Source organism: Microplitis mediator, chromosome 8, assembly GCF_029852145.1.
Source record: "Microplitis mediator isolate UGA2020A chromosome 8, iyMicMedi2.1, whole genome shotgun sequence".
In the NCBI taxonomy this organism is placed as follows: Eukaryota; Metazoa; Arthropoda; class Insecta; order Hymenoptera; family Braconidae; genus Microplitis; species Microplitis mediator.
The window spans coordinates 21,219,506-21,235,253 of NC_079976.1; the positions used below are offsets into that span (position 1 = coordinate 21,219,506).

General features: G+C 34.5%; 2 protein-coding genes across 2 annotated transcripts in view; one reads left to right on the forward strand and one right to left on the reverse strand.

Annotated features, from left to right (window-relative positions):
* Positions 1-15,748, reverse strand: part of LOC130672627 (uncharacterized) — a 167,616-nt gene that overhangs the window by 11,478 nt on the left and 140,390 nt on the right. The gene's annotated exons all lie outside the window — the stretch shown is intronic.
* On the forward strand, positions 7,314-12,803 carry LOC130672626 (ribonuclease Oy-like). The gene is made up of 3 exons (XM_057477270.1): positions 7,314-7,495; positions 11,213-11,774; positions 11,849-12,803. Exons 1-3 carry the CDS (start codon positions 7,413-7,415, stop codon positions 11,993-11,995), a joined length of 792 nt encoding a protein of 263 aa, XP_057333253.1. The 5' UTR covers positions 7,314-7,412; the 3' UTR covers positions 11,996-12,803.

Genomic DNA, 15,748 nt, shown 5'->3' on the forward strand with positions numbered 1-15,748 from the left:
AAATGCCATCTAACAACCAGAATGGAAGGTAGGTTTTTCGAAAATTTTCAGTACTGCACAGAAAGGAAAGTACGGCGGGCCCAAGTATATATAAACTTGGACCAAGCTTGTAAGCCAGCCTTGGCCCAACCTTGGTAGAAGTCTGGAATGATAATACAGGGCCAGTCCTGGTTGCCAGACCTGGCCTATGCTTCGTTGCCAGTCCTGGCTCATACATCGAGGAAACAAATAAATTTAATTAAAAAAAAAATTTTATTATTATTAACTTCGTAGAGTTCATGATTATTAACGTTTTAACTATCTAAGGGAAGTAAATGATGTGAAAAAAAACTCGGTGCAAATTCTGCTGGGCTCTGGGCGTGAACTGCCGTCCTTCTGATTGCTGGGTCCGAACGGTAGCTACTGGACGAACCTACTAATGTTGAACTGATACATTTATATGGTATACTTATTAAACCATAGGCATAGCCAAACTTGGGTGATCCTACCTTGGCCCAAGCCTGGGTGCCATTGAATGGCCAAGGCTAGGTTACCCAGTCTTCGCCCAAGGCTGGGTCGCCATTGTAACGGCCAGGACTGAATACTCAATCCTCAGCCAAGCACGGGCCAATATAGGTGTGCCAAAGCTAGGTTCCCTAATAAAGGCAAGATAGTGTTGACGAAAAGCAGCATAGATTGGGCAACAGATGAGAATGTGCTCAACGGTTTCCATTTCTCCAGTGTTACAAATCAAGCATAACTGCATTGGGGTGGTTTTGTAGGAGATTCCGTTTATTGTAAACCTACCATCATGAAACGTGGCCAGTCTCAATTGAGCCATAGTATTAGCAGCAAAACTAGGACAGAGTTTGAGGTAATGGGCCACCCCATAGTTTAGAGGCTTAGGGAACTTTAGCTGACACGAGAGGGAGGCCAGATACCTCGATTGGTCCCTATCCCTGAGGAAATGTTTATATTTTTGTACAATCATCCCGCGCCTTGATTCCCAAAAGGCCGGACACAGTTTCGTAAAAAGAAACTCTTCGCCAAGTTCATGCAATATGTACCACAATTGGGTAACCCAGTTGAGCATCAAGAAGTTAGGAGCCATTCTGAGACTTACTGTGAAGCTGTTAGCTGTTGAAATTTTAGGTGGAAAGGCGAGTTGAACTAATCTGAAGAGACACACCTTTGGCAGTCTATCTTCGCTCAATTTTAAGAATCTAACTATCCATTGGATCACTGCATCCAAAATATGCACCGCAAGAGGTTCAAGGCCAAGTTCATGTCTAAGTGCATGGCTGGGTGCATTGAGCGGTAGATTCGGTACTCTTTTAAAGAAGCCCGTCTGAGCCGGTTCTAAGGTATCCAGATACCTTGAATCCCAAACGTGTGCTCGGTAAAGGGCAGTTGACCTAACCATGGCGTTGTATACCTTAATTTTGCCTAGCCAGGAATCGGCTTTAACTCTAGCAAGGATTCTTAACGCAGTACCCAAAGCAATTTTAGCTTTTGAGAGAGCAGAAAGTGTGGCCAGTCTACCCTTCCACCCGAGGGTCTAAATATAACAATTTTAGTTTTACTGATGTTCACTTCAAGTCGTTTCCAACAGCAGTATTCTTCAAGAAGTAACAGGCAAAGTCTGAGCATCCTAGCATTGACGCAAAGAACTACCAGGTCATCAGCATACAGCAACATAAGAAGGTTAATGAGATTATTTAAGTGGATACCAGTCACGCCTTTTTTTTTGAAGAAATCCACAATGTCAGCAATGTACAGTATGAATAACAGAGGACTCAAGATCTCACCTTGTAAGACACCTAACGTAACATCCACCGGTTTGGAAAAGGAGCCATTTACCTTAACTCGCATACTTGTGCGACTGTAGAGACTCCGAAGAACGATGATGATCTTTGTAGAAATGCCACGTGATAGTAAGGTGGCCCAGAGAGCTTCATGGGGGACAGAGTCGAAGGCTCTACTAAAGTCAACAAACAGACCGTAAGCTCTAGCTCCTTGCTGTCTAAGAAATATGATCAAGGCTGACAGTAGAACAAAAGTATTGTCGACACACCCTCTTGAGCGCCGAAAGCCAGCTTGTTCCTCAGGGAGGACACTATTTTCCTCGGCCCAACACATAATTCTGTCATTAATGATCTGAGTAAAAAGTTTGGTTATACAGTACACTAGGGCAATACCTCTGTAGTTGTTCGGATTTGAAGTTTGACCCTTCTTATGAAGCATTGTAAGAATAATATTAGACCAAGACTCTGGAGTGACACCTGAGGAGAATATAGTGTTAAACATAACCTGCAGATAAAGAATCCAATTAGACGGAAGATTTTTCAAAAAGTCATTTGAGATTTCATCAACACCGGGAGCTTTCCGACTTTTAAGCTTGTTCAGACTTCTCACGATTTTGAAGTAGGTAATATCCGCATCCAGAAATGGATGCTCAACCAGAGCAAGTTCTTTTAACAAAGGAGTCCTTGGAGGATAAAGACCTTCATAGAAATTGTTCCAGGAATCAACGCTAAGTGTAGAGCGGCACGTGGTACCTTTAACAGACCGGACAGTACGCCAAAATTATGCCGGATTAGAAACAGCAGCAAAATTGTTTGTGATTTGCCTAAAAAATTCACGTTTACTTTGTTTGATCAGACTCTTATATCTGCGTTTCGAAACGAGGAAGGCACTAACTGAGGTAGGTTCGTGGTTGGAAGCCATTGGAAGGCCTGAAAATCATCCCTGTTCTCTCAGCAGCTTCCTGTACCGCAGCCTGGTAGTTATCCTGGAGTTCTCTGGTGAAGACGTTGATGCGACCATGGCTCTTTGTGAGTAGTACATAGCAAGAGTAAAGTTTTCAGCATTTATAGGAGTCCATCTTAAGTGTGATTTAAGAGAGGATGAGAGGTCCTCAGAAACACTAGGCAGAGAGCAAGTTGGTGAATTAACATAGATGTGTATTGGATGATGATCTAACATGAAAAGGTTCGGATCCACGTAAAAATCGTCAATTAGATTGAGACCTTCCACGTGGGCCAAAACCAAGTCTACTATACTAGTACCATTTAAGCCAACATAAGTGATGTTGCCAGGACAGTCTCCGGCTGCCCGGCCATTGATCAAAATAAAGCCATTATCCTCCATGAAGTCTACCAGTTTCTTGCCCCTGGAGTTGACGGCGGAGTCTTTAGTAATTCTATCGTGGTATAAGTGCGTACCAAAAACTGCATTATGATCTAAAATATTTAGGGCACCCACGTGGGCGTTGGAGTCACCACCTACCAGGAAAAGGTCAAATTCCAGCGTTTGCAGCAGATCACCCAGTGTTGGCTCCAGCAACTCCAGTATGGTCGTAGTATCTATGGAAGGCCTAAAATAGACAGATCCTATAATAATTGTAAGATCATTATGGGTCATCTGAGTAAAGAACCAGTGAGGGGATTGGTCGATGAGCTTCGAGTTGTAGTCCTTAGCAACAAGAGAAAGAAAAAATAAAATAAAATAAATAAGGTAAGTGACCTCTCTATCGGCCAGGCCCCCTTTATCGACCACTTAGTCGAAAAATTGATATATTTCCATCATAAGTACGTATTCATGCGTAAATAGTTAAAAAAAAATCAATTAATCTAGTTTGGATTGAACATACTTTGATTACTGTAAAAAATCATTTTATAATTAAAAACAAAATATTAGTGCGTCAGATGCGATTTCTGGTGATTTCTTATCAGATATGTTAAGGTTTCTTGTTTCTTCAATAACCTATTACTAATTAAAAATAACAATGAAAGTCCAATTTTTTTTTGTAATCTTATTAGCTCGTTTCAGACTAATTTTAGGAGTAAATAATTTAATGATTTTTGCCTAATTTATATTAAAAATAGGGTGGCCGAATATAGATACAAGAAAATTACCTCTGTATGCATTATCGGCCACCTTAGTTTTATTTTTAACTTCCCGCTAAGAAAATCGACGATTTTCGAAAAATTTAGGAAGTTATTGTTTTCACCCCGATTTGCGAAAATCGAAATTTCATCAGATGTCGACGTTTTGAGGTCCTCGGAAGCTATTCTGACTATTTTCAGAATGATGTCCGAGTGTGTGTGTGTGTGTGTGTGTGTGTGTGTGTGTGTGTGTGTGTGTGTGTGTGTGTGTGTGTGTGTGTGTGTGTGTGTGTGTGTGTGTGTGTGTGTGTGTGTGTGTGTGTGTGTGTGTGTTTGTGTGTGTAAACCTCTCATATCTTTTTGATGAATGGACCGATTTAGATGGTTCTTGCGGCATTCGAAAGATATCTTCTGAACTTAGATTTTCAAAAAAATTTTAGTCCATTTAGTCAAATAAACTATGAGATATTTAAGAAATACGAAAAAAAAAAAAAATTTATTTTTTCGTTTTTTTTGGATATTGTAAAAACTGTTGGATCGATCAATTCGAAAAATTAATCAGCTCTAGAACTTGATAAAAGCTTTCGATTGCCACCAAGAACGTCTTAATCAGATAATCCGTTCAAAAGATATCGTTGACGAAAGAAATAGTAGAAAACGGTTTTTAGCAAATATCGTCGAAACGACTAAACCAATCATTCCCAAAATTCTATCAGCTCTAGACCTCAATAAAAGCTTTCGATTTCCACCTCAACCGTCTTAATCGGATAATCCGTTCGAGAGATATCGTCGACGAAAGAATGAAAGAAAATCGTTTTTTTTCGTTTTTTGTGAATATTTCAGAAACTATCGAATTGATCAATTCAAAAATCTAATCAGCTCTAGAACTCGATAAAATCATTCGATTGCTGCCAAGAACGTCCCAATCAGATAACCCGTTCGAGAGATATCGTTAACGGGGTAATAAATGTACACGGAAAATAATTTTTTGTGACCACAAGATAAGATAACTTACGGTAACAAAATTCTGCCTTAATATACGGATAACGAAGCATTCGTTGGGATTACAATGTTTTTGTAATGCTAGCAAATTCTTTGTTGGGCCAAGGAATGGTTTGTAACTGTAACGAAACTGTCTTGTTCCAATAAAAAAACTGATTTGTTAAAGTAACAGAATGAATTTGTAGCATTAACAAACATTTTTGTAATCATAAGCTAAGATTACTTACGGTAGCATATGTCGGCTTTAAAATACGACGATATTATTATAATAAACATCATGTGTTCTCATAACAAATCGACTTCTTAATTACGACACAAATTCGTTTGTTATTATAACAAATTGATTTGTTACCGTAAGCTAATCATGTTTGTAATTATAACAAAATCTTTCGTTATCCCGTCTTTTGTTATCAGGACGAAATTTATTTTTTTCGTGTAAAATCTATAACTGCTTTTTCCATTGAATAACATCATAATTACTGAACAAAATTTTCAAAACTAATATGTTCTTCTTTATATAAGTCATTGGAAGTGACTGCCTAAAAATCGTCATGTTTGCTCGTATCACGATATACTTACACAATACAGATACAACATATCACGTGAATAATCATTTTTGAGCTAATTATTAAACAAAATTGTGAACAAATATAAAAAACGCTCATTCATTAATTATTTAAGATTCTAAATTTATAAACTTTCACATAAAACGTAACCCTTTTGAGCTTGAAAAGCTCATAAAAAGGGAAACAAAGGTATTTTCGAGCTCGAAGAGCTCGAAAATGTATCTGTACTTATGTTTTCGAGATCTTAGAGCTCGAAAACAGCGGGAAGTTTGGGGGCTGGCCCGCAGGGTCAACCAACGCCCAGATTTTTTTGTTTCAGATAAGCCGTTGCTGAAATATCGTGATTGAACCGACGTGCCTTTAAATTATGGCGCTCCGTTAGAGTACACTTTTTGTATGAACATACTTATAAAAATGAATAAAACAATTTTTTTTTTATAATTAAAGACTTCATTTATCATCCCGAACAGTGTTTGTATGCTTATCTTTCATACCAAGCTCGCAAGAAATTCCCAAACATAAACTATTTTTTTAACCCACGAACTAGACTACACCCTTAAGAGTATTAAATTGCAATCGATTTTGTTATAACACACAAAAATATTATTTTATATATACGAAAGTAACACTTTTTATATGTTACTGTCAATTCAACACACAAAATATCCCAGAGAGGAAAGTACGACGGGACCAGGCTCGTCCCATGCTTGGCCCAAGTATGTTGAACCTTGGGCCAAGCTTGTAAGCCAGCCTTGTTAGAAGTCTGGAATGATAACACGGAGCCAGTCCTGGTTGCTAGACCTGGCCCATGCTTGGTTGCCAGTCCTGGCCCATACATCGAGGAAACGAATAAATTTTATTAAAAAAAAATTGTATTATTATTAACCTCAGAGTTCATGATCATTAACGTTTAAAATACTAAGGGAGGTAAATGATGTGAAAAAAACTGGGTGAAAATTCTGCTGGGCTCTGGGCGTGAACTGCCGTCCTTCTAAATGTTGGGTCCGAACGGTAGCTGCTGGACGAACCTACTAATGTTGAACTGATACATTTATATGATTTACTGATTAAACCATAGGTATAGCCAAAATTGGGTAATCCTACCTTGGCCCAAGTATGGGTTGCCATTGGACGGCCATCAAGGCTAGGTTACCCAGTCTTGGCCTAAGTCTGGCTTGCCATTGGATGGCCAAAATAGAGGAACCTAGTCTTGGTCCAAGTCTGGCTTGCCATTGGATGGCCAAAATAGAGGAACCCAGTCTTGGTCCAAGCCGGGGTAATCATTGTAACGGCCAGGACTGAGTACCCAATCTTGATCCAAGCATGGGCCAATACAGGTGTGTCAAAGCTAGGTTCCCCAGTGCTGGGCCAAGTAGGGCCCCGTCGTTCAACTCTGGCAGCTCCTGTATGGGATGTTAAATATAATTTCGACCATCACATAAGAATCTTGGAAAATTTGCTACTTTTAACATATACGCGTGTAACTTTTTCAACACTCACGACATGTTAAAATAACATATAAATAAGTAGAAAAAGTTCATTTTACACACCATATGTGTGGATTTAATGAATCCTTTTTTACTGTGTCAGTTACAAATATTCTACCAAGATTCATTTGAATGATAATTCAAGCTAGAAAATTATAAAAATTGAGGAAAAAAAATATCAATTACGAATTTACGTATACAACAGGAAAAAACGAACAAGGGAAAAAAAATTGATATATATTTAAATAAAAAAATTTTGTTGACTTAATCATCCAAACTATATAATTGTTTAAGGAAAAACTTCATGTTCATGTACGAGGACGACTAATTGGTAAGTCTTATTACTGTTCACGATAACAATATTGAGTCTATGATACATGAGTAGGTATATATAATGCTTACATGGGTATTACTTCAAAAAATACTTTAGTAAATTTTTATTTCTTTCAAGATACTGTATTTAGTGTAGTATACTATTTTGTATAGTTATCATGATGTCTCATTTTTGTTCAATAAAGTTATGCATTGTAGGTGTTATTTTAATTGCGTCTACCAAAGCAGATTTAATAAAAAGGTACTATAAATATTATAATAAAAATACATCGTAAAAAACAATTAATAGAAATATTCTTTAAAATGTATTGCTTCAATTAATCTGATACATGGAAAGAAAATGATGGGAACTTTTGCTATGCATTGTGGGGACAATTTCCATAATGGTATAGGAATTGTACCCATACTATTATAGGGATGGTTCCCATTATATATGGGAATAGATCCTATACCAATATGGGAACCATTCCTATAATATTATGGGAATAGTTCCCATACTATTATAGGAACCATTCTTATAATTTTATAGGAATGGTTCCTATAAAATATAGGGTTCATTCCTAATATTATGGGAATGATTCCTATAAATTATAGAAACAATTCCTATAAATTATAGTAACCATTTCTATAATGTTATGGGTAGCATTCCCATAATTATAGAAACTGCTCCTATAATTATGGAAAACATTTTTATAATTATAGGAACTGCTCCCATTATTTATGGTCATAATTCTTACGTTGGTATAGGAAAAATTTATATCGAATTATGGGAACCGTTTCTATAATTTTCTTTCCGTGTGGTATTGTTTCATACACAAACTTATTGTATACAAAAATCATTAGGTATTAAATTATTTACTAATCTGTTCAGGAACAAGTTTAAGACCGGTCTTTGTAAATCTTAACAAATCCTGATAAATAATACGATATAAAATATTAAAAATGATTTAACCCTGGCGGATCTAATATTACGGTAGGTCTACGGTAGTATTACGGTAGGTCTACGGTAGTATTACGGTAGGTTTACCGTAACTTACGGTAGTTCTAGCGTAACTTACGGTATAGCTACCGTAACCTACGGTGGTGTAACGGTAGCTCCACCGTAAAATTACGGTAGAAATACCGTAAGTTACGGAAGAGCCACCGTAAAATTACCGTAAGTTACGCTAGGAGTACCGTGAGTTACGGTAGAAGTACCGTTAAACTACCGTTAGTTACGGTAGAGCTACCGTAACACTACCGTAAGTCACCGTAAAATTACCGTAAGTTACGGTAGCTCTACCGTAAGTTACGGTTCTTCATTGTGGTGATCATCATTCGGTGTCACGGTGACCCTCCTCTCGAGTGCACATTTCCTTTAAAATATTTATATGCAGTTATAAATCGAAGTACAGTTATTAGGCAAATATAATACCGTTAATTTATAATAATTAATTTCCATATACCTCACTCGTCGATTTTGGCAAGCCAAGATATCATGATAAGTCATCTCATGTAAAAATATTGCTGCATCACCGACCTGAGAAAGTTTTTGTACCTGTTACATTAATAACAATTAATTAATCACTCGATGCTTCGATGAAAGAAAGTTTTTATAGAAATTGAGTAATTTTTTATGCTATTCTTCAGTTACGTTGATTATATAACATATATATAATTATGATTATAATATATATATAATTTGTAGCAAATGATCTATTTATCTTCAAATTTGGCTTCCGTGAATGAAAAAAATTTATTGAAAATATTCAATTTCATCGGCACTGTTATAAATAATAAGTTTTTAAAATTTATAAACACTAACATAATCTTAAAGTTAATTACCTTGTAAGAAAATGTTTTCGGAAAATCACCCAATTGCTGTACCATTTCATAAATTAGTACAAAATAACCTTTGAGTCACTTTTAGTTCTCTAACCTATTATTTTGGGAATTGATGCTTACTTAGGATTTTATTACTCGAATCAAAAATTTACATGGCGCCATCTGCCAAACAAAGACAAAATGAATCGATAGAAATGGTGTGGAAATAAGGCCCTTACATTTACGCAGCGTGGATTTATCAGAACTTCTCAAGTATGAACAAACATGTCCTATAATTAATCACGTAAATTATTTACCGTGAACCACCGTAATGCGGCAGTGTACGATAGCTAGTAGGCTGTATTGTAATCAACAGTAAAGATATTACTCATAATAGTGAAGAACCAGAACTTTGTTTTGATGATCGCACAAATAGGTACCGTATTTTTATTATAGTTCTACCGTTAATTTACCCTATCTTGCAGTCATGAAATGGCAGGATTGAGATAGAATTGCGGTAATAGTATGGCAGAAGTACGGTAAATTACGGTAGAACTACGGGAAGGTACGGTATGTTACGGTATATTACCCTCGTACCGTAATCTACGGTAACTTACCGTAATTCTACCGTCATATCGGGTCCGCCAGGGAAGTTAAATAATCTTTAATGTAATTAACTTCTTTAAATTCTACATACCCAAGTAACACATGCTTGAGCAAGATTCTGGTGCCAGTACCTTGAGAAAAACCCCTAATAGTCACTAGTGTTTATTTCTACGTATAGGTCTTGCGCAAGATCATGTAGCAAGAAATCGTCATTAAGACGTGCATGACTTGCTCAAGGCATTGTACTCAAGAATATTAAAGATAAGGGTGGGCCGAAAATCCACTTTTTTTGAATTTTCATTATTAATACCAAAAATATTTTTCTTTGTACAAAAAAAAAATATTTCGGAAAACAAAAAAAAAATTAGGTCGATATCTTAGGCTCGCCAAATCCCGTTAGAGTTAGAAGTTGTTTAAAAATTTTCTTTCAACTTATTTTAATTGGAAATTTAATTTTCTACATCAAAGGTCCTATAATAAAATTACGTAAAGTTGATAGTTACTGAAATAATTGCAATTTTGTTCTAAAAAATATAATTTTTCAAGATATCACTTTTTCAGGGTAAAATATGAATCTTATCATATAAATTTCATGGAAAATCAAATTTCTTACAAAATTGGTCTTCTGGTAAAAACTTGAAATTTATAGTTATTCAGAAACTGGCAGTTTTATGTTTAGATAGTTACATTTCTCGTTATTTAGTGGCTTTCACCAAGAGTTGCTATTATTTTTGTAACTATCAACTTTGAATAAATTTTTGTTAGGTCTGTTTTGTAGAAAATTGAATTTCCTACGAAATTTTTATGATAAAATTTATTTTTTACCCTGAAAAAGTAATAATATTTTGAAAAATTTCATTTTTCAAAGCGAAATTGCAATTATCTGAGTAACTATCAACTTTATGTAATTTTGTTATAGGACCTTTTTTGTAGAAAGTTAAATTTCCGTTCAAAATGTGTTGGAAAAAAAATTTTAAACAACTTCTAACTTTAGCGCGATTTGGCGAGCCTAAGATATCGACCTAAAATTTTTTTTGATTTCCGAAACATTTTTTTTTTGTACAAGGAAAAATATTTTTGGTATTAATAATAAAAATTTTAAAAAAGCGGATTTTCGGCCCACCCTATTAAATATATCAGATACGGTCCAGTTTATTAGTTTCTGGCGCATTTTGTGCACCAGTAACTTACGGCAGGTACACATGACTTGCTCAAAGCTCAAGGTTACTTATGAGTCTCGAGCAGATCTTGAGCAAGCCATGCGCAACTATTTTCAACTATAGTTTTCCTTCAGAATCGAGTTATAGTCTGGCACGAATTACTTGCGTTAGACTTGCACTATAGACTTGCTATTGAAATCTAGCCACAAGTATCTGCAGCTAGACACTACCATCTATTGAACTTAAGACCAGGCTTGCTCAAGCCTTGAACAAGATTGTTATATGGATACTACTTCATATTTGGTGTTTCACAATATAAATAATTTCAAATTGTACTTCATGATCAAGGAGTTTTAATTAAATGTTTCTATTTGTAACGATTAATATAGGCAGGCCGATGATGATGAAGTTTGTAATGACGCTGAATCATCGGCATTCATGTGTTTTGAATATTTCAAGTTATCATTACAGTGGCCGAAGGCTTCGTGTTATAGAGCACGTGTATTGAGTCAGTCTGACAAAGAATGCAACACTCCAGACTCATGGTCTATCCATGGATTATGGCCACAAACAACTCGGCCAAACAAGTCAATATTGAAAAAGAAATGCCCGCTAGATATACCATTTAATATTGATGATCTAAATGATATCAAAGATAGATTAACGCCAGTTTGGTTTGGTGTCGACATATCTGGAGAGGGTGATCCGAATGCCAAACTGTGGGAACATGAGTGGACTAAACATGGACGTTGTGCAGCTCGTCATAAAGACCTTGACAGTATAGGAAAATTCTTTTCTAAAACTTTAGAGTTATATGATCAGTATAATATAGATCAAGCACTTAATGATAGAGGAATTTCACCTGGAAATACCGCATCTCTAGGAGATATAAGTAATGCAATAAAGGACATGGTTCGGAAACTCCCTAGGATTTCTACGATTTCCAATAAAGTAATTAAGTCGTTTGCTATCTTAAACTTTTCAAGATTTTTTAATTCGTATATCAATAATTTTTATGCTTTTAGGAACGAACTGAATCCTATTTGTATGAAATTCATATATGTTATGACCATGATTTTGATCATGTTGACTGTCCTGAGAAAGCAGCAGAGGTAACTGAACCAGATAAGCAAATCAAGTATTTAAAGGATGTACCATCAGTTACTGGTTAAATTAAAATTTTGAATGTTTAAATATTAAATTTATGGCAAATTGTTAGTATCTAACTACTATTTTATAAGCCTTGTAAGCGGAATGAAAACAATTAAAAATCCTTTTTAGCTCATACGATTTAACTGGTGACACGACCGATGATCCGAGGACAATTGATCCGCGACAATTAATCCGCGACAATTGATCCTTGCGACGATTGATCCGTCGATAAAATGCGTGTAACATGAAAAATTACGCCCTTTTTTCACTAATTTGTGTGTGAGTATATTTTTTATGTTACACGCACACAAAATTAGTGAAAAAAGGGCGTAATTTTTCATGTCACACGCATTTTATCGACGGATCAATCGTCGCAAGTATCAATTGTCGCGGATTAATTGTCGCGGATCAATTGTCCTCGGATCATTTGTTACGTAACCGATTTAACTACTTATGAATTTCTTTAAACTGTAAAAAGGAGTAAGACAGACAATATAGAGCGGCAATGTAGGTCACTTAACATTTACGAAATTTGAAAATTTGAAATCAGCCTACAAATTTTTATCAAAATAATTTTATTGGAATTTCTTTGTATAATTTAAATAGTCAAAGTTACCTTGATAGATAACTTTAAAAAATAATCATTAGTTCATTTAATATCTTATTCAGTATTTAATATTTTATTTCATTTTATTATTTACTTTATTTTCTTCAACATCTTAAGTCATTATTATTTTAATATAATTTTTACAATATGTAAAACTTTAGAAAATTTACTTCTACATTATAATACAAATAAAAGGATCTAAAAAAAAAAAATGAAATTTCATAGCTGATTAACTTTCTACCCAATACGTTTTTATGGGGACTAAAAAAGTAAAATCAGAGAAAGACACTAACACTATTGACTTTATTCTTTGAGGGATAATTTGGCACAACTCATTTGCGAAGCAATGAGATCTGTCCTACTAACTCTTACTCGATCCAAGCTGATTCACTCACGTAGAAAAAATTTTACATTTGTTCAAATATACTCAACAAGATTTAAATTCATACCATTTGAAAGATAATTTATTAATGAATAAAATGAATACAATTTCAATTCCCCTTTTTTTAAAAAAAAATGATTGAAAAAATAAAAATTATAAACAAATCCTGTGATGTCCGTCAGTATGTAAGGATGTTGGTACATTAACTAAAAAAATCCACAACAGATTGATCTATTTTTTTTAATACACTCGAATTCTTAAACAGAAGAACCCTTATGAAAACCATTATTCAAAACTTTTTGGTTTAATTATAATTAATATAAATCAAAAACTTACAATTCACGAAAAATATAGCGGCCATATTTTTTTATATATTTTTGTAAAAAAACAAATTAAATGTAATTAAATTGGTTTTCTTCTTTTTTTTTAACTTCCCACTAAGAAAATCGATGATTTTCGAAAATTTCGGGAAGTTATTGTTTTCACCCCGATTTGCGAAAATCGAAATTTCATCAGCTGTCGACGTTTTGTGGTCCTAGGAAGCTATTCTGACTATTTTCAAAATGATGTCCGGATGTCTGTATGTGCGCGCGTGCGTGTGTGTATGTGACCGGTCTATAACTTTTTTAACTAATAAACCGATTTGGATGGTTAAGGCGGCAATCGAAAGAGCTTGTTGGCCATCAACTTTTCTGAAAAATTTCAGATCATTTGATCAAGTAGACTCGAAAATATTGGCGAATTACGAAAAAAAAAATTTTTTTTTTATAGTTTTTTATTGATTTCTCAGAAACGAATTGAACGATCGATTTCAAAATCTAATCAGCTCTAGAACCTAATAAGCCGCGTCGAATGCGACCTCAACCATCGCAATCGGATAATTTGTTTGATAGATATCGTGGAAGAAAGAAATGCTAAAAAACGGTTTTTTTCGAAAACAATGGCATACAAAAGTATTTTCGAGCTCGAAAACAGCGGGAAGTTTTAAGGCTGGCCCGCAGGGTCAACCGATAGACAGATTTTTTTTGAGGTTATCAGCATTTATATGCAAAATAGTTAATTTAATTTGTTAATGTCAAAGTAAAGAAACAAATTGATTAAGTTATATTTCAAAATAAATATAAATATTTAGAATAGATGTAAATAAATTATATACATCCGATCAGCTAAAATTTTGTCTATAGAGATTGAGCGGACATCAAGAATTAAAGTTATTTTCATTTATTATTTAATTTCTAATAAATATTTTTACACATATTGCACACCTCAAGCGCGAAAGCGCTGAGGGTGCTTTATGATCGCTCTAAATTTGTTGACTCATTCACTCACATTAAATTTTTTCGATACTCTCTTTGACATTAAAATAGGTCAAATTGTATACTAACACGAAGACAATTTGTTAAAGAATTATTTCGACCCAATCTTAAGTCGATTGATTATTCCATTAATTAAATATAAATTATTTCAATCCCAGTGACACGAGTTGTCCATTGTCCTGTATGAAACTTAGTAAACCAAATAACTCTCGATAGACACAATTAATCGGCCTAACCTTTTTTTTATTATCTTTGTATCATTGATCATAAGAACCCTATTGAAAATTACTATCTAAATCTGTCTAGTTTAATTGTAATTAATTAAAAACGTAAAACTGATTATTCATTAAAAGCTTAGCGGCCATTTTTATTTTTACTATTGTTATTATTACTCAACTGGTAGAGCACTCGGTGCGATACCGAATTGGTCTGGGTTCGATTCCCAGTTCGGGCTATCTATATTTTTCTCAATTTATCTATAAATTGTCTTATTGAGAAGGTTCTTTGCATGTTTGCATGTTTAGGTTTCCACTATATTTAAATGGTGGAATTTAAAAATGTTTTTTGAATTTAATGACTGAGAGATCAGTAAAATCACGGAATGCAGCGATGTAAACGTGTTAAAAACGATTGGGTGTTGGTTTTGTAAATTTCCTAAAGTTATTCAAAAAAAAAATTTTTTTGAAAATTATTTATTTTTTCGAAAATTTTGTTTTGAACAAAAAACTTTTTTCTTTTTTGGAAATTTAAGCACTGTCTGCGATAAAATTGTGGACTAAACTTAGAAAAAATGTTTGTTTTCATCTTGTTAAAGATTATGAGCTTTTCAGAGCAAAAAACGTGATCCTTTAATTTTTTCAAAAATTTGATCGAGTGCAACAAATAAACGGCTGGTTGAATTGATCTGGCTCTTCGAAGGGTTTTTGTGGACATATTGAACTGTAAAATGCACAGTTAACATTATCGATTTCCACAATATTTTCGATTCAGCGCTTGATTTTCCAAAAAACCACAAAATGCCCTTTTTTTGTTGCATTTTTAAATTTATGTGACGATAGGAAAAAATTTTTTTTTCGAAAAAGCAATGGCTAATCGTTGAAGGGAATTTATTCAAGTTTTTAAAATCTACAATTAACTTTTTGTACGATCATTGGTTTCTGAGATGTCGATAATCAAAGACAAACGGATCCTTTTCCATTTGAAGACCGATATCTCGGCGAGAAGTGGACGTATCAAGGTCCATAAAACAAGAAATTAAAGCCCTAGTAGAAATGTTCAATTTTTTACTCGATTAAGTCTAGTATCTGGCTAGCGTTCATATCTAGTAACTGGCCAGCAATCTTATCCAGTAACTGGCTAGTGAAACTAGGTAAAAACTGGAAGTTGCGCCACCTATAATTGAATCGTAAACATTGGTCACACTGATGTTCTACTTATACTAGTGTATGTGTATGTTTATTTTTTCACT

What these genes read in the sequence shown, in the direction of transcription:
- LOC130672626 (XM_057477270.1), top strand. Translation starts at nt 7,413, where the DNA reads ATGATGTCTCATTTTTGTTCAATAAAGTTATGCATTGTAGGTGTTATT. An exon ending in AAAGCAGATTTAATAAAAAG is followed by an intron (nt 7,496 to 11,212) that starts GTACTATAAATA and finishes CGATTAATATAG; the next exon opens with GCAGGCCGATGATGATGAAG. An exon ending in TTTCTACGATTTCCAATAAA is followed by an intron (nt 11,775 to 11,848) that starts GTAATTAAGTCG and finishes TTATGCTTTTAG; the next exon opens with GAACGAACTGAATCCTATTT.